The sequence below is a fragment of the Eptatretus burgeri genome, chromosome 9, assembly GCF_056783735.1.
Source record: "Eptatretus burgeri isolate ZD-2024b chromosome 9, Ebu_testis_v1, whole genome shotgun sequence".
Lineage (NCBI taxonomy): Eukaryota > Metazoa > Chordata > Myxini > Myxiniformes > Myxinidae > Eptatretus > Eptatretus burgeri.
This window is the reverse complement of record NC_140969.1, coordinates 45,008,714-45,028,094: the sequence shown is the minus strand read 5'-3', so window position 1 is coordinate 45,028,094 and position 19,381 is coordinate 45,008,714. Positions and strand designations below refer to the sequence as shown.

The 19,381-nt window shown below is 44.0% G+C and overlaps 2 protein-coding genes across 2 annotated transcripts in view; one reads left to right on the top strand and one right to left on the bottom strand.

The window, feature by feature from the left end:
• The window catches only part of KMT2E (lysine methyltransferase 2E (inactive)), a gene marked incomplete at its 5' end in the record, with an annotated part of 190,886 nt that overhangs the window by 118,750 nt on the left and 52,755 nt on the right, over nt 1-19,381 (top strand). The window contains 3 exons of the mRNA XM_085893775.1: nt 1,796-2,008; nt 2,762-3,151; nt 18,376-18,624. Coding sequence (XP_085749901.1) covers nt 1,796-2,008; nt 2,762-3,151; nt 18,376-18,624 — 852 coding nt within the window. The remainder of the gene's footprint in view (nt 1-1,795; nt 2,009-2,761; nt 3,152-18,375; nt 18,625-19,381) is intronic.
• Nucleotides 11,820-14,648, bottom strand: LOC147020037 (uncharacterized). Its single transcript, XM_085894991.1, has 2 exons — nt 13,879-14,648; nt 11,820-12,097 (listed from the first exon to the last, which is right to left on the bottom strand). Exons 1-2 carry the CDS (start codon nt 14,636-14,638, stop codon nt 11,820-11,822), a joined length of 1,038 nt encoding a protein of 345 aa, XP_085751117.1. The 5' UTR covers nt 14,639-14,648.

The following is a 19,381-nucleotide window of genomic DNA, read 5'->3' as shown; positions in this document are numbered from 1 at the left end:
TGCCTCTCCAGTTCCCCTCTGAATGGACTGTGGGGTAATCTTACTGACCTATCCATGTACCCTACAAAACTTCTCCATATGACACTACTTTTTGCACTGATGACAGTCCTATGAATGGCATGCTTTGAAAGGGCTCATGCCCCCCCCCCCAATAAGGCCTGGTGGTCCACCATTTGGGTGTCAACCTTCTACACCACTGAACCTTGGACCCAGATAATCTTGTTGTGAATCCTTGTCTGGCCGAAATACTCGACTTAACCAATCAAATTACAATAGAACCTCTTTTATCCATAATGGTTGGGACCAAAGGTGTTCCGGATAAACGATAGTTTTAGTTGGTGGATGTTAAAAAAAAAAATTTTTCGAGCAGAACTAACCAGGCCAAACAACAACAACAACAACAACAACAACAACAACAACAACAACCGCAGAGGGGGGGAGGGAGGGGAGAGAGAGAGAGAGAGAGAGAGAGAGAGAGAGAGAGAGAGAGAGAGAGAGAGAGAGAGAGAGAGAGAGAGAGAGAGAGAGAGAGAGAGAGAGAGAGCGAGAGAGAGAGAGAGAGAGAGAGAGAGAGAGAGAGAGAGAGAGAGAGAGAGAGAGAATGAGAATGAGAATGAGAATGAGAATGAGAATGAGAATGAGAATGAGAATGAGAATGAGAATGAGAATGAGAATATTGTGGGAGTGAGCAAGCTGTTATGAGAAGAGTTCCTTCCTTCCTTCATTCTAGCAAATAAAGACCTTCTTGAGTCATTTTTTTTTTTTACCTTATAATAAAGACAGAAACTCAATAATAACGGTCAAAGATGACAACATATCCACAACAAGGTCAATAATTATTTTGCAGAAATGAATGTGCCTTTGGAGAAGCTCATCGCAACAACAACTAATAGTGTGCCAGCGATGATCAAAAATAACAATAAAAGGAAGAAAAAAAAAAACCTAAATGGTGGTTTATATACTCTGAGGGGTCTAATAAACTGTGTTACCCTTAAGAATTGGGGCTACTAATTGGAGAAAAATCCTACAACAGGTATAAGTCTCCCCCTATCCTTAAGGGGGAGGCTTAATTAACCTTTTCCGAAGATGGTTGTTGCCAAAGCCAGTACTCAGAGTTCCCAGGAAGTTACATCACCTTCCCACTCTCTGTGGCTGTTTGTCTGAAGTGAAATCCTGTGTTGTCTCCTGGATTTGTCTGAATGTGAGAGTATTTGTGTTGCAGTTCCTCCATGAAACTTTGACAGTTAAACTTTAAAAAAATATATACACTGTGTATGTATGTATATATATATATATATATATATATATATATATATATATATATATATATATATATATATATATATATATATATATATATATATATATATTTTTTTTTTTTTTTTTCACAACTTAAGAAATAGTTATAAATTTATCAACCTGCATTTTTCCTTTGTCCCAAACTTTTTGGTAATATAGTGTGTCTATATGTCAGGAGAATATTTGTCAGTGTCATATTTGTGGCTAATCTTTCCCCTTCCACCTCCACCCTCAATTTAAGATCATGAGTCACTTTTAAGATATGTAAACAGATGGAAAAAAAAACATCTCCCCGTTTTTTACCGCTTCCCCCTCCATCCCCCCTTCCCCCCCTTCAAACACCCTTTCATTTTACTTAAATACTGCAGATATTTAACTGCTGTCTTATATCATTACTTTTATTTATATTTATTCTGTATATGTAGGCAATGAAGATGTTTTTTATGCAAGAAACTTTGACACTCAATCCTGTAATTTGCAATGCGCCGGGCTTTAGGCAATTCCCTCACTCCAGACGCGTGAAGAACGCAAGATGGAGGCCATCATGCAAGCAATCGCCAAGATGGAGAAACGTGAAAAACGACGAGAACAAGCACTCGAGAGGATAGGCTGTGGTTCAGTGAAATATGAAGGCAAAATCGAGAGCAAGGAAACGACACCTGAGACTGCTGAACCTCCCTCACTGCATCCCGTTCTGCAAGTTGTTGAGGTAAGTTAAAAGGTCTAATATCTCAAGCATGTATAAAGGGTCGAAAAAAAAAAAGTCCAAGTGGTCTAAAGCTCGAAATGGTCAAGGGTCAAATCTGTCTGAAGGGTGTAAGTAGTCTAAATAGTGTTAAGGTCTAAGGGGTCGAAAGGGACTGAAGGGGTATAAAGATCTAAAGGTTATCGGGGCCTAAAGGGTTTAAAGGGTGAAGGGATCTAAAGGTGTCTAAGTGTCGAAAGGGTCTTAAAGGTAAAAGTGGTTTTAAGGGCCTTATGGGGTCCAATAGGTCTTTAGGATTTAGGGGTCTTAAGAGTCTTGAAGAGGGGGGGGGGTCTTAAAGGTCTTAGGAGTGTTATAGGGTCTCAACAGTCTAAAGGGTAGAAATGTTTTAAAGGTACATTCCAATAGTACATTAATAGTAGACATACATGAAGTCAGGGTGCAACTGACGTTTAAACAGTACGTAATTAATTGACGTATAGTCACACGGCTTCACGGACATATGGAGTCTTAAGGATCTTTGATGTCTTGAGGGTCTTCAGAGTCTTTGGGGTCTTCGAGGTCTTAAATGGCGTTATGGGTTTTTGGGGTCTTTAAAGGCTGAGGTGACTGATTTGATTTGCAAAGTTTGATAAGCTTATTGCAGAGGCATGTTTGCTTCTGTCCACAAAAGACTGAAGAAGTAACATCCATTAATCCAAATGTTTTTATGTGATGCCATCCATTAATCTGTCACTCTCCATCTCATTCCCTCAGCCTGAACCTGTGAAGGAAGAGCTGACGAATAAGATGACACCAGCTCGAGTGAACCGCTCCAAACAACGCCGCAGTTTCACACGCAATCGTACTCATATAGGGCAGCAGCGACGGCGCAACCGCACACAAAGTGGCTGCTCGGAGCCACCTCCAAGCTCCCCAGACACACCGGACAGTTTGGTTCTGCCCACTGTCACGGAAAGCCAGGGCATTGTCCCAGCCAGCCCGGTATCTGGACAATCTGATGATGCAGTCGTGGTTGCTGTGGCAACTGAAGCAGCTGTAGTAGCTGCTGTTGCTGTGCCAGTCAGCCCTGTTGCCATGGAAACTTCACTTCCAACAACACCCATATGCAGCAAGGGGAACGCACGGTACCCCAAAACTAAAAAGGTGCTCTGAATGATTTGTATTGATTGTCATCTCACTATAATTTTTTGAAAATTCAACAGATGAATTGTATTTCACTACATACAGAGTATGTGCAGGGTGGAGCCATAACTGATAGCAGCATGGCATGTACCTCAGCTTTTCCACCCCTTCACTTACCTATTATTTTCATGATTTAGAGAACTACAAATTTATAGGCTCTAGACCAGCATTTCTCAACCTTTGATGGCCCATGGCCCCCTACCGAATTGCTTAACATTCGTGGTCCCCTGCCCTTCAATAAAAGATGCAGATTTCGTTTTATGAAATTTATTTACTCAGTCTTAAAAGATAAATCAAAGTAAACATTTTTCTAAGCAATACAATCAATGAGACACTTGCTGTTGGGCTTGTCTGACGAGGCCTCTTATGTCCGGCTCAGTCTTGGACACAGCAAGGCGAATATCGTTCCCAATGTGAAGACGGTTTCTGGACTTCGTTTTAATGGTCGCAAGGTCAGAAAATCCAGATTCGCAAAGATATGTTGTGGCGAATTGAATGAGCATTACGGATGCCTTCTTGCTGAGTAGTGGATACTCATCCTGAACAGACAACCAGAAGGTGGAGTGGTCTTCTTTGTTACTGAAGACCAGCTTCATTGCTTTTGAAACCTTCAATTCTGCCAGCTCCTCTGCTTCATCTTCAGTAGGTTCAATTTTGGCGTTAAACGGGTCTTTTTTCCACGGAACATCCAACGGTGCATCGTCGAAATACGATTTTAACTCAGCGGAGAGATTGTCGAGATGTCTAGTGATGCAATCTTTGATGCCGACGGGAAGCTCAATCTTCTGCGTCTGCAGGTGCTCGTCCAAGAAAGGAAACGAGGCAGTGGACCCGGCCTCGATTCGTGCCTGCCAGACTTCCATTCTAGCAGACAGTCCGGCAAGCTTGTCTTGAACGTCACTGACTGTCACATCATGGCCTTGCAAGGACTGGTTCATTTCATTGAGTCGGCTGAATATATCGGCCAGGTAGGCGAGCATCATGACGAACTCTTCATTGTCGAAGTGGACATGGAGGTTGTTTTCGTTGTCTCGCAGGAAGATTACCACTTTAACCCGGAGTTCATACAGCCAAGAGAGGCATTTCCCCCTCGATAGCCAACGGACTTTGGTGTGGAACAGAAGTCCAACATGTTCCGCTCCCATTTCGTTGGCCAGGAGTTGGAAGAGCCGATGATTTTTGGCCTTCGCACGAATGAAGTTGATCACTTTGACCGCGACGTCCATGACTTCCAGCAAACGAGGTGGAAGAGTCTTTGACGCAAGAGCGTAACGGTGTAGCGAACAGTGGGAGGACGTCACATGGGGCCATTCGTTCTTCACAAGCGTGACGAACCCTCCTCTGACGCCGACCATCGCTGGGGCACCATCACTACAAATGTGCTTGAAATTCTGCCAACCGAGTCCATTAGCTTCAAAAAAAAGAGTCCACAACAGCTTTGATATCTGCCGCTGTCGTTGTGGTTGGTAGGGTATTGCAGAACAAGAACTCTTCCTTCATCTTTCCCTTTCTCTCGTAGCGAGCGAAGGCGATCAACTGGCTTTCCAGGGCGGTGTTGGTAGACTCGTCTAATTGAAGGCTAGCCTGGAGCGTGCTTTGTTTGATTTCGGAGCAAACTTGACGGAACACATCAGCGGCCATATCGTCAATCCGTCGTCGGATCGTGTCATTAGAGAGCGAAACTTGCTGGATCTTCTTTTTCGCCTCTGGTCCAATCATCAATTCCACCATTTTCTCCGTACATGGCTTGATAAGGTCCTCAGCAATAGTGTGCGGCTTCTTGCACTTTGCAATTCGGTATGCCACTCCGGAGCTGGATTGAAGAGCAGGTTTTTCTTCTGGCCGGAATCCAAATTTGGGAAGTGTCACGGTCATATCGTGATCGTTTCGCAAGACAGAGCGTCGATTTTATCTTCCTTCTTTCCGGGATGCATCTTGTCGCGATGGTTTGAAAGTTTGGAAGGACGTAGTGATGCATTTGACATCACGACCGAGCAGTGCAGACATTGCGCGGAGTCCACGCCATCTCGACTGACATTCGTGAATCCAAACTTGACATAGTTGTCATTCCATTTTCGAACCTTCGACATCTGAGAAAAAAATTGAAAAAAACGAAATTCTAACGTTTTTGTAAACATTGGTTTACTACTAGTACGTGCCCGTAAAAAAAAAAAGAAAAAAAAATTAACAAATAAATATTCAAACCGCGAGCAACAAACAACAACCACACAAGCCGTTTCTTCGCTCTTGCGTGCCTGCACGTGCGTGGCCTGGAAGTTGGCATATTATTCGCCGTTACGATTATTCGCAATTTAGTTTTAATACCAAATTATTCAATTAGCACCAAAGTATTTTACCTTTTCGCAATGTCGTGGCAAGGAAAAACAAAAAGAGAAGAGAAGAGAGAGAAAATATTTACTTCCTGGTTCGGAGACACCAGCACTCTGATGTTACCGAAATTTATGCACCGTCTAATATGAAAACGATCATAACTTGGGGCATTGTGTTTCTCTATAAATGCACATAAGAAATCGAGAAATTAGTAGAATACACGAAGTCATCACTCTCCGGAAGTCCGTACGTTGTAACCTGTAATGGCGAACGCGGCTGAGCTTCCCTTCCCCATCGGCTACACCCATGCAACAACGTGTCTTGTCATTGGTTTGGTAAATAAATGGCCATAACTTGGGAAGCACTTGTCCGATTAATATCAAACCTTGAAAAGGCACATCCTCAGGTCCCCAGCAATATATCTGGCAAGTTTCAATGAGATCGGACCAGTGGTTGTCGAGAAACAGTGGTCACACACACACACACACACACACACACACACACACACACACACACACACACACACGCACACGCACACACACATTGCTGGAATTATAGATCGATGAATGCTCTGTGGGCTCTGCCTTCTCTTTTAAAATCGTGGTTAAACTCATCTATCCATTTTACTTTGACACTATGACCGGAGACTCGTCACCTTAATTGTACATTACAAGCTTCTGCATTCTGAATCGCAGTTTTTCGGCGTCTGCTCATGGCCCCCCGGTCGAAGGCCAATGGCCCCTTTGAGGGGCCACGGGCCCCCGGTTGAGAAACGCTGCTCTAGACTTATTAAATCAAATAGACCAGCACCGGGAGAGCACATACCCCTGCCAAGCTGAACAGTTTACGTTTTGTATTCCACTGGTAGGCCGGATCTGCATCCAGACTTTCACCAAAATCTAATTGCCTTGTTCTTGTCACCTACCCAACTCATCCACCAAATTTTGTCATCTGTCCAAAACATTTTGAAATATCGTTTTTGGCCCCATGAATAATCACTTAAAAATTATTGGATCTTCAACAAAATCGAATCAATTCATCCTTGTCACATCCCCAACCTGTTCAAGTTTTGTCTGAATCTGTCAATAACTTGGTGAGATATTGGGCTGTATATCATTTTTGGTCCTATCTCTCAGTGGTGAAGAATCACTTTTGAAATTCTCTTATCCGGAACTTCACCAAAATCAAATCAATTCGTCCTTGTCTAACACCCAACCTGGATAACATATTTTGCCTGAATCTGTCCATAACTTTTTGAGATATCCTGCTAACAGACAGACAAACAAACAAGCAGTCATAGACTGGTACTTACGAAATCGTCAACTTGACCTCTGACCTTGTCTAATAAAAGCTGTCTCTAGAGAAGGTAGCGACGCAAACCAGACGTTTGTACGATGATTCTGTACCAAACCATCAAAAATCGAATGTTTGACCTCACTGTGACCTTGACCTTTGACCGATTTTGACCAAAATCTAATCAGCGCTAGTCATCACCCTCCTGAATCAGGTGGGGTAATTTGCCATTGGTTGCTTCTTCCGTTCTCGAGTTATCTGTACCAAACCATCAAAAATCAAATGTTTGACCTCACTGTGACCTTGACTTTTGACCAAAATCTAATCAGCACTATCCATCACCCTCCTGAATCACGTGGTGTAATTTGACATTGGTAGCTTCTTCCGTTCTCGAGTTATCGTGCCTACAAACACACGAACAAGCAGTCATAGACTGGTACTTACGAAATCGTCAACTTGACCTCTGACCTTGTCTAATAAAAGCTGTCTCTGGAGAAGGTAGCGACGCAAACCAGAAGTTTCTACGATGATTCTGTACCAAACCATCAAAAATCGAATGTTTGACCTCACTGTGACCTTGACCTTTGACCGATTTTGATCAAAATCTAATCAGCACTAGCCATCACCCTCATGAATCACCTGGTGTAATTTGACATTGGTAGCTTCTTCCGTTCTCGAGTTATCGTGCCTACAAACAAACAAACACACAAACAAACAAACACACAAACAGATGACGGAAGTCATCAATATACAGTAATCCCCCGTTTATCGCGTGGGTTACGTTCAAAACCTCCCCGCGCTAAGTAAAATCCGCGATGAATGGATGCCTCCCCAAAAAATTGACTCGTCTGGTCTGGTCGGTTTGGCAGTGATCGGGTTCGAGGTGCCAGAGATCGACTCGTCTGATCTGGTCGGTTTGGGAGTGATCGGGATTGAGGTGCCTGAGATCGACTCGCCTGGTCTGGTCGGTTTGGCAGTGATTGGGTTTGAGGTGCTGGAGATCGACTCGTCTGGTCTGGTCGGTTTTGAGGTGCTGGGTATGATCAGTGCTCGTCCAACGGCGGCTTTCTGCCATGACCTTTCCTGGGAAAGTCACATTTCCAACCTTGCCTCAAAAGCCAGTCGCCGACTGGGAATCCTCCGTCGTGCAAAGTCCTTCCTCGGCCCTCTTGAGCTCCTGACCACTTACAAAGCTTTTGTCCGTAGCCTGATGGAGTACTGCTCTCCCCTCTGGGCTGGTGCTCCTGCCTCCCACCTTTCTCGACTTCACGCTGTCGAAACCAGGGCTTTTAAGATCATTGGCATCTCCCGCAATGAAGCTGAGTCTTTGGGCCTCTCACTCAATCACCGCAGGTTGGTCGGTGGTCTTTCTGTCTTCTACCGACTCCTCTCCAGCCTTGCCCCCCCTGCTCTCTCTGTGATTTGTCCCAACCACATTTCCACAGGGCGCTCAAGGTCCGCCAACAACCCCCTTCTGGTAAAACTACCAAAATCACGAATCACTGCTCATCTTCACTCTTTCATTCCTCTTTTTCCCGCCTTTGGAATAAACTTCCTCACTCTATTCTTTCCCATTCTTCCCTCCAGGCTTTCAAAACAGCTGTTCACCACCACCTCTTATCTTCCCCCATCCAAATCCTCGATCTTTTCTACCCCGATAATCCACCCAAGCCCACTTCCTTCAATTCTCCTGCTTTCCTTCCTGAAAGTCCCTTTAATGTCCATCTTCCCCTCGCCATGTTCCCCGTCCCATCCCCATCCCTCTCCCTTCCACAGTTCACCTGTGTCTGTTCCCCAATGTTTTGTCCCTTCCACTCCCGCCCCTCTTGTCTCATGCCTCCTTGCTGTGAGTTGTGCGTTAGCTCTCATACGAGCCTCGACCAAGGTATACAAAAAAAAAAAAAAAAAAAAAAAAAAAAAAAAAAAACCTTTTTCCTTCCCGAAGCATATATCGAGCACCTTAACCTTCTCCTGGAGCGTCAGGACCTTCTTCTGGCGCTTCGCTTCTTTGCCAGAAGCCTTAGAAGGTGCAGGGCGTTTGGGCGGCATCGTGGGGCTTGGAGAAAAAAAAACGTAGAAAATATTCGAAGGTCACAAGCGAAACTTTGTCTCGTGCGTTGTGTGACTGGTCGAGCGTCACGCGTTATAATTTATTGCTTAAATAATTTATATTTTATATATTATTACCGCGATATACTGGGGGAATCCGCATAAAAAATTAGTTAGGTTCCAAGGTAAAACCCGCGATGAACTGGGGGCGCGATAGGTGAACCGCGATATAGCGGAGGATGACTGTACTTTCGAAATCTTTAGATTTCGTAAGTAACAAGCAGTCATAGACTGGTACTTGTGAAATTGTGAACTTGACCTCTGACCTTGTCTAATAAAAGCTGTCTCTGGAGAAGGTAGCGACGCAAACCAGAAGTTTCTACGATGATTCTGTACCAAACCATCAAAAATCGAATGTTTGACCTCACTGTGACCTTGACCTTTGATCGATTTTAACCAAAATCTAATCAGCGCTAGCCATCACCCTCCTGAATCACGTGGTGTAATTTGACATTGGTAGCTTCTTCCGTTCTCGAGTTATCGTGCCTACAAACAAACACACACACAAACAAACACACACACAAACAAACACACACACAAACAAACACACAAACAGAGTCCGGAAGTGATCAATATACTTACAAAATCTTTAGATTTCGTAAGTAACAAGCCGGTAGGTGGCCATGGGTCTCCGAGCATCTAATAACCTTTGATCCCTGATCTGAGTTAATCTAGTACTAAGTACTTACGAAATTGCAATCGAATCGGTTAACCCGTGTATGAGCAAGGGGGCTTTGATTGGTCATTTTGCCCAAAAAATGCACTCATTGACCTTTGACCACTGACCTAGCCGAGATAGGTCAATACGTCCTGAAGCAAAGTTGTAGTACTCATTGAGTACTATGTACCTATGAACTTTCATTCATATCGGTTAATCTGTGTAGGAACAAGGGTGCCTTGAATGGTAATTTCGCCCGAAAAATGCACTTATTGACCTTTGACGCCTGACCTACTCGAGATAGGTCATTATGCAAATGAGCAAAGTTGTAGTACTCATTATGGTCTATAAGCATGTAAAAATTCATTCGATTCGGTTCAACCGTCTTGGAGCTAGTGTACTTTGAATTTTCAGCGGGAATGCTCAATGGCCCTCGGACACCCAAGTTGAGAGGGTCACCATTTGTAAACTATAAGATATAGAAAAAAATTGATGTCATATAACGGATAGAGAATCACCTTAAGATTATGCATACCAAATCTCATCGAGTTCCATCCACTGATAACTACTCGGTATCAATTTGAATGAAAAGTACCGAAAATGCGGTTTGATATCGGAAATCCCCAAAGTTTGAGGGGGTGCTGTGGGTGAACAAAGATATAAATCGAAAATCCGGCTCTATTTTGTGCACAATGCATTCCAGATTATTAGTGTGAATTTTCATGACCATCTGACCATAACCCCAGGAGGAGTAGCATTTGGCGCGAAGGCACCTCCAGCTCTCGTATATTATCGATTTTTGCCCTTTGACCCCTGACCGAAGCAATATCGGTCAATATGTCCTGAGGCAAAGTTGTAGTATTCTTTGCGTGCTATGAACCTGCAAAGTTTCATTCGGATCGATGCATCACCTGGTCGCTAGGGGGCCTTCAATTTTCGCCAATTTTCAGGCATACCCCATTTGTAGGGGGTGCTGCGGGTAAACTATTCCATATATCACAAAAAAACGGAATATATTTGGTAGAGCATCACCTGTAGATGATGCATGCCAAATTTCATAAGCCTACGTGGGATAATGGCTTTCGGAATTGATTTCGCGTGAAGGGTACCGATTTTAAAGTTTTTTTCGGCTGTTGCGAGGGAACCAAAGACTCCCGAGCAACCATCACAATTTCCAAAGCACGAGGTCATAAGATGTACCTACCACCTGAGTTTGGTCAAAATCTGCCCACATTTACAACCAATTATGCTGATGACAAACAAACAAACAAACAGACAGAATTACTGACAATAAGGGTCATCTATTTCGGCGACCCAACAAACAACAGAGGTGAAAACATAAGCTCTCTTCCCTTTTCATATTTGTCTTGAGTTGCCTGCCTCTGTCCTTGTCCAATTCTGGCCGGTTTCACTTTGATCGCACATGTGCGTGTGAGCATATTAGTAGAGGACCTGGCTTAGACATGTATGCACTTAATTTAGGAGAGGATAACTTAACTGTTTTAGGCTAATATGACCCCAAGGAACAACATGGGATGTGTGCCAAAATCTCTATCCAGGACGAACAGCCCGAAAATGACCATGCCCGTTTTAAAATGACCACACCCTTTTTCATCAAAAGTGCTACTTCTGACATAGCTGTATCTTCTAAACCGTTGGAGCTACAGATTTTCTGAGGTGCTCAAAATGTTCAGAATGGCCATGTTTATTTATTTATTTATTTAGGGGGGTCATAGAAGAGTGTAAAATTTGTAATTTGATATTTTTTTAATGAGAAAATGGCTAAAAACCGTTTTATTTACCATACTTATTACCATACATACTGGAATTGCCATATATTTATTAACTTAAACTTGCCGGACTTGGAGCAAAGTTAGAAGATTTGTGTCATCTACTAGAGTTGAACTGACAATTTGCAATTTGAACAATACAAGGGATTTTTTAAAAAGAAAGAAAGCGAGCATTTGATTAATATAAAGAAATTGTATTTTCAATCATTTACATACTATTATCAATGGAATGTTAACTTAAAATGAAAAATAAAAAACAAAACATTACTTTAGTAGGCAGTAGTATCTAGAGAGCTGAAATGTTTCAAAGATCAGCAGGGAAATTGCCCAACCACCAACAATACAACTTTTAAAACCACATTAATACTGTTTATGTGTCACGTAAACCAGGGTCAGGAACATGAAGAGTAACACAACAGAGTCCAGGTATGAGGATGATGAGCAGTGTTCATTCAGTGATGGGGTTTTTATAACAATCACCTCCCTTGCATTTGTAGTACTTGCAACACTTGATCCCAGCTACCCTGCAGGAACACCCATTTTTGCGAGCACACTTTCCACATGTGCAGGGATTTGGCAGGCCTTTGGGTTTGGAGATCACAATCTCAGGGACTAATAAACTGCCCCTTCTTACAAACCCATAAGACTCGGCATTCATAATCAGGGTGGCATCTCTAAATGGGGCTTGGACCCACAGCTGCTGTTGGTAATAGGCTCTATGGATATTGTTGCGAATTCGCGCCCGCCGGCGTGCGATCGGCCGCTCGACTCGAATGGCGGCCACCTCGCCCACCGGAACGGACAATTCTGTCGTGACCCTCTCGGAACAACGCCGGGAGCTAGTCACGGGTGGGGGTTTAACCCCACCACGACCGTGCCAATTGCTCACCCGCGCAGGATAGGGTTGCTCGCCAAATTTGATCTACCTAAGTACCTTCGCAGGTGGTCGACCGGGCGATCGTACCTCGCCGCAGGCCGACTCCGGACACGAACCGCCTAAGCGGTCCGTTCCGTGCTATCGGGATAACCGAGCGGTGTTATCGTCGGCCTCGACGGTTCCGATTCATTATCGGGCGTTTTAAGCCCACTACGAACCCTTTGACGTGAAGCAGGATGGAGTGTCAATAAAGAAAAGACGAAGCGAAACGGGAAAACAGTTCACACAATGCACATTTATTACGTGACACACGGAAAGCACACATATACAGCCAAACAGTCAGAATGCACCGATATCAGAAATACAAAAGAAACAACGATGCAGTGTAACAACCGAATACGCGTACACACGGCAACACTTACACAGTTCTACTTTACAAGACACGGCACCAACCCACATTTACTCAAAAGCAAAGGAAAGAAGCCACCCTCATAGACAAGGGGGCAGACGGGCCTGTAGGCCAATATGTGTGCGGGACCTGAAGGAGCGGCCAGGTCCGCGAGACCAGGTGGGTCCTACCCACGTCCTCGTGGCGCGTTGGCGGACGAGCCGCAGACGTCCGTGTGGCTGTGCCCCGACTCCTTGCTCCTTTGCGGGTTTCGTTGGCACGACGTTTGGAATGGAGTGGGAACGGGGCCCCCTTTGTTGCACTATCTCAGTTTGGGGGAAAAGGGGGAATTGTTGATGCTCTGGGGGAGGGAGAATGGCTGGCTGGCTTAGGTCCCGCGACAAGCGATCTCCCACCGCGACCTCGTCGCCGACCGCCGTCCTTCTCGCCTAGGACCCGAGCTCCTTGGCCTCTTCCCCCAACTCTCCTCAGCCGACTGCAGAACCCAACTCGATGCCTTCGCCACCCTACTCCACTCTCTGCCACACTCCGCCGCTGCCACACTCCGCCGCTGCCACACTCCGCCCGATGACTCTCTTACCAAAACTCTCACTCTCTGCCAAAACTGACTCTCTCCTAAAACTCTCTGCCACGATTTGCCTTGCGCTTGGCGTTTTATAGGCCGGCAGGAGAAACAATATGCAAATTTCCGGATCAGGATGAGCTCGGGGGCAGAGCCACGCTCACCCATTGGACGGAGGAAAAGTGGGCGTGAACCTCCCCTGATTCTAGAATTTGCATATTTCAATTTCACACGGATGCGCCTGGAGGCGGGGCCAAGCCACTCCGCGCTTGCTGATCCGGACGGATCAGAAGTGGGCGTGTAGCATTCTTGATCCGAATTCTCCCTCGGAAAGGCCGCTATTTGCACTCGCGGCTCGGTGCGTATCGCTTGAACGAGCCCAAGACAGCCAGACGCTCAGTGTTCACAGGTGGTGCTGGAATGGCCGTAGAAGGAGAGAGGTGAGGGTGGTGGAGGGTTTTTGGTGGTGTTTTGATGGTTATGGCGGTTCAAAATAAAGATAGAACAGAAAAACGGCTATCTCAAAGCGTCACAGCCCGAATGAATCACATAAATTCCCTCTAAACAACGGGTTTGGGGCTAACTTCACATGTACTTAGAGTTATCTCACCTACGGGACCTGAATGGTGGTTTGCGAATTTCCACAGTCGTAACAATATGTTTCCTTGCATTAGTTGAGGTGCAAGTGGTTCTCTCAAAGTCCATCTTGAGGGCATTGCTATCAAATGCAGTGAGACGCAGGTCGTCAAATGTCTCCAGGTCTGTTGATGGTTTGAGACACTTGACCAAGAATGTCTCTGCCATCTGTATTGCACTTTCTGCTAGCTGGGGACAGTCAAAATTCAGGATCAGAGAGGAATTTCCTGGTTTGCGTACAGCATTCAGGGCTGCAAGTTTAGTTGATATCTTGCTGGTTGTATCGCACCCAGTCAGCGCATGGAGTGCTGGGAGACACTTTGTGAGCTCGTCTCCCAGTGCTATGCAGATATCGTGGAGTGGTAATATTGATCTTTTCACTCCTGAGTTGCGGACAAGCCAAAGCTCTTGGAGGCCAAGATCTCTCCAATTGACTGTGATGTGGTATAATAGGCACACAAAGACATCTGTGTCACCTGATGACAGCGTCATGGATGTAGGTCCTGACCGGTGACCTAGAATGTCCTGCACATGGAACATCATCCTGTCATCAGCTTCCTCGTGTGTGCAGTTGAGCCGAGGGAATGGAGAAGCACACCCAGCTGACACCATCCATGCCTGTGGTGATATACCGAGGTATAGAGGTTTGGTTCCATGGTAATTGGTGGTGAGCCACTCAACATAGAATGCCTGGAAAGCAGTTTTGCTGATGGAAGATGACCAAAAGTTCTCTAATACCACTGGAACATTTTGGTTTGGTGATATCACATCAAGGACAACCATTTCTTTTGACTTTCTTCTTCTCCCACTCTCTCCATTCTTGATGCTGTCCTCTCTGTAAGCATCAAAAACGATATGGATCTCATCACAGTTGTGCCCAGTTTTGGTGACCATAGATGTCAAGGCAATAGCAAAGTCATGGAATGTCTTGACGGGCGGATCAAGCTTCTTTAAGGGGACCTTTCTCACCAAGGCCATGAAGTCGATAATGATGGCGTGGGTTTGTGGGGAGGTTTCTGGCCCTTTTTTATCTATTAGTGGGCACAACTTCAGCAGCTCAGTCCCAAGTTGTGATTTGGTACTCTTCCTCAAGTAACCATCTTCGTCAACCAAGAAGAATGCAGAGTTGGTGATCTCATAGTTGAGTAGCTCCTCAACAGTGAACCCCCGGTGACTCCCATACTCAATAAACATGAGAGCTTTGATTGTCTCATCTTTGATGTCTGCTTTGGGAGCCAATTTCAAGGTGGTATTAGGGGACGTAAACTTGATTTTGCTAATAGTTGAGTGTATCGATATCGACCTATTTCTGAGTCGATCATCGATAAAATTAGCACAAGCAGTGCTGCCCTCCTTGATACAGCACAACAACTTGTCTACATTTACATTGGTCACAATTTCTCCAGTGAGAACATTCTTCAGTGCTACCTGGTCTTGTAGAGGACTACATACCTTCAGGAGATACTCCTCTATGTCTTGCACCATCCCAACTATCTTAGTTGCAGTACTTGGGTTGAAGTCGTGGTGAAGTGAGAGTTCTCCTTCGACATCATCCTTCATCTTCAGGAGGTCAACGTACTGGTCCTTTTTATTTTTGATAATTCCCCACAGAGCTACTGCTTCCTTCTTTCTGGTGACCCCAATTATCCCCCCACTCACTTTGGCAGGCAGATTGTAGCACTGCTCTAGCGCCTGGTCAAAGGGCACTCCACTACCTCTCTTGGTGGTGTTCATGACAAATCCACCATTCATGTAGGACTTGTAGAGGAGTGGGAACTTCTCCTTCAGTTGATAGCAGTCCTGTAGGAATAATGGTGTCCATCGAGAGTAGTTTGTTCTCTCAAAAAAAGAAGAACAGTGAAGTTGCCCTCTCCATAGCACTGAGGTAGAGAATCCAGTCTCCAGAGCGCAGAGAATTGGTCAGATCCCTGACTATTGGGAACAGGTGGGAAACGTATGTGTTCCAGTAATCAAAGGACTGGGACAGCGATGCCCTTTCCTTAAGGTAGACTTGAAAGGCTGCTTGGATGGTGTGATATCTATAATATAATGAGATATTATCTCTGTGACACTGGATGGATAAGTCGTTCTCTCACTCTCTCTCTCTCTCTCCGGATCTTGTAGCACTGGTGCTATGAATAAATCAAAAGCAGGCTGAGTGAGTGATAATAGGGTGCATAGAGTGATAGACAATGGGGTACATACATTTTAAAAAGGGCGTGGTCATTTTCGGGCTGTTCGTCCCAGATAGAGATTTTGGCACACATCCCAAATTGTTCCTTGGGGTCATATTAGCCTAAAACATTTGAGTTATCCTCTCCTAAATTAAGTGCATACATGTCTAAGCCAGGTCCTAGACTATATGTAGTTATGAGTGTTGTTCTGTGTGATGAGAGCATCACATTAATTTACTCATCTGAGAAGTTTCAAAATCATGTTTTTTCTCTTGGCATCCATTTGATAATAAAAAAACAAGAAGGCGACGTCGTGTAGAGCACGATACTTGCAATATCCATAAAATAAATTTGACCTCAAAAATATTTGGTGGCTGAATTCAATGACCAAATATGCAACTCCTTTTCAAATTTCAAGTCAGTCGGATGGACAATTTTAGAAATTTGGTCTATGTTGACCTTTTGGCCTATGTTTACCTCAAAAATAATTGGCGGTTGAATTCAGTGACCTGATATGCAAATACTCTTCAAATTTCAAGTCAATGGGATGAAAATTGACAATTTTAGAAATTTGACAAATTTGTTGACCTTTTGACCTTAAAAACAATTGTCTTCTTGCTTATGCCAAACTTTACCATGTGCTGAAGTTTTGTGAAGATCGGTTTAAAATCGTGACGTGTAGGCAATAGACAGACAAACACAGACAGACAGAATAACAATCGACTGACCAATATACTTGAAAAATCTTCGATTTTGCAAGTAAAAATAGGACTGTGTGTCCTGAAGCTCACCTGGATCAGGAGCAACAGTCACTCAAACACCTCACAGACCCCCTTAGATCCTGATGGTTTTTCTTTTGTTTTTTTAATGCCGTGAACAAACTTTGGTACATCACAGATGATGAAGTTTGTGGTTAAGTTTCATCAATATTGTGTGTGTAGTTTTGGATAAGAGAGTAAATTTGGGGGGGGGTGGGTCAAACTGCCCTCCCCCCCCGCCCCAGACTCCCTTAATGAGCACAGATTTTGATGCGGTCGATACACTTTGGTACATAATGGGTGATGAGGTTGTGGTCAAGTTTCATCAAAATTACGTGTAATTTTGGAGAAGAGAGCAAATGCCTATATTTGGGGGGAAGGGGGATCGAACCCCCGCCACCCCGTAAATCCCCTGAATGAGTGCAGATTTTGATGTGGTCAATATATCTTTGTTAGGCATCAGATTTGAAGCTTGTGGCCAAGTTTCATCAAAATTGTGTGTTTGGTTCAAGCGATAATGACTGAAGTGTTTCGTGACTGACTGACTCACTCACTCACTCACTCACTCACTCACTCACTCACTCACCTGCGGACACTGCTCAATCGCATAAGTTCACTGGACTAAAGTCCAGGTGAGCTAATAATACATCGGGAAGGTGTGCATGTGCTACCACTCTGTGCTTTCTTAACATCGGTGTTTGTTCCTCAAGGATTTTAAGCATTACAATACGGTAGAACACCACTCGGATCACACGGTTATATTCTACCTGCCTTCGTGATCAACTGAAACGCGACTCAGACGTGATAAATCTCAATAAGATTAACGTGTTCGGTTACACGCTCTTCCGCACTGTTCCTTAAAGACAATGAATTGGTGAATTTATATGATCATACCTAGAATGTAACATATTCCAAGTCTCATTAAAACACCCCATTTATCTGCATGAAAACCAGACATCATTGAAGTGGGGGAATTATCATTCTTAATACCTTACTGTCTGTGTGTTTATTTTATGTCTATACACTCAGGTGTTAGGAAGTCAGCCTCGGGGTTTCAGTTTTGGCGGGTCATGTAAATGAGTATTGTTTCGTGCCACTCCAGGTGTGAGCAGGTATTATGACTTGAAGTACGTCATAGACATCATAAAAGTGGGGGAATGAACCCATCCATAAGGATGGGTTCTTTGCTGTTGCAATTAACAATCTACACGATACAAGATGGCTAAATGGGAAAAGGTCAGAAGAAGGCATGCAGTGAGTCTCGCTTTTTTTCACCTGGACCGAGACTCATACAGGAGTCAAATGTAACAATCCAATCCTGAACGGGGTGGGAAATTATTTTTTACAATCAAGGAAAAAAAGAATCAACTTTTTTGCACACATTCTGTTGAAACATGATGCAAAGCGATGCGATCGGTTGGTGTTCTACTGTGATCTTGTTTGCAAGATCTTGTTCGACTGTGATCTTGATTGTTGCAGTCATGATGCAAAGAGATGCGATCGGTTGATTTTGTACTGTGATCATGATTGTTGCACTCCAACCATTTTTGTTGATTGAAATTTATTATTGTTTTGTGCTTTTTTGCAGCACTTAGTAAGCGAGTGGCTTTCGGAGAAACCCGAAAGGTTACTTATGGATTTTCCTAGCGAGCCTTCGTTGAGGATCACTACAGATCCAACAGTGTTGGCAACCACCCTGAATTCCCTGCCGGGGTTAACCCACAGTCCCCAGCTGTATACCACACCAAAACACTACATCCGCTTTGGTTCACCCTTCATGGCAAAGCCACGCAAGAAGAAGCTTGGCCTTGACTCGAGTTTTGGTTCTTGTAAAAAGGTAAATCTGTCTATTATGGAGCAGGTGTGTGTGTGTGTGTGTGTCTGTGACCGAGTCTAAAATATCACCATCTTTGCATGGCTTGCATTTTGACGGGGCCGATCGGCCTCGCCCCCGTGATCGACCCGGTGGTCGATTTTCAGGGGGTCTTTTTATCGGCCCCGTAAAATTAAGCTGTGAAAAAAAGCTAAGATTACCTGTATGGCAAAACAAAACACCTTTGTTCAACACCATTGGTCTCCTTTTGGACGCGAGAAACGGACAATGACATGGTTGAAGCCATCTCCTCAGATGATGAGAATATTGTTGTGTTGGACTTATCTTCAGGTAGCTCAGGGGATGAATCTCTTTCACAATTATCTGATGAGTCTGATGATAGTGACTTTTGGGGGATTCTGCCTAAAGATTTACATCAATACTAAACCTACTAAAGTTAATTAGTTTTTGCCAGAATGTACTGAACACATATATCTGTTATGTTATTGGACTGGAGAGAGATACTTGTAGATAAATTAGTTTTGTTGAGACAGAAATGCATCAATAAACTCATTAAATTTGTGACTGTTCAGATTTTTTTTTTTTTTGGTCATTCAGCTTTGCAGCGAATAAAGTTTTTAATTTGTTACGAGAATAAATCTTTTGACATTATTACTATGTTACTGGTGGATCCAGGTGTGGACATTCAAGTACAACCTACATGACAAGGTAATGGCAGTGAAAAGTCAAGATTTATCCCATGTATATGTTGAACACAGTG

Bases quoted from the DNA above. Each gene is read 5' to 3' on its own strand.
- LOC147020037 (XM_085894991.1), bottom strand. From the start codon at position 14,638: ATGGTTGTCCTTGATGTGATATCACCAAACCAAAATGTTCCAGTGGTA. The intron at 12,098-13,878 runs ATATTGTTACGA...GAATTCGCAACA, and splicing joins CTCAACTAATGCAAGGAAAC to ATATCCATAGAGCCTATTAC.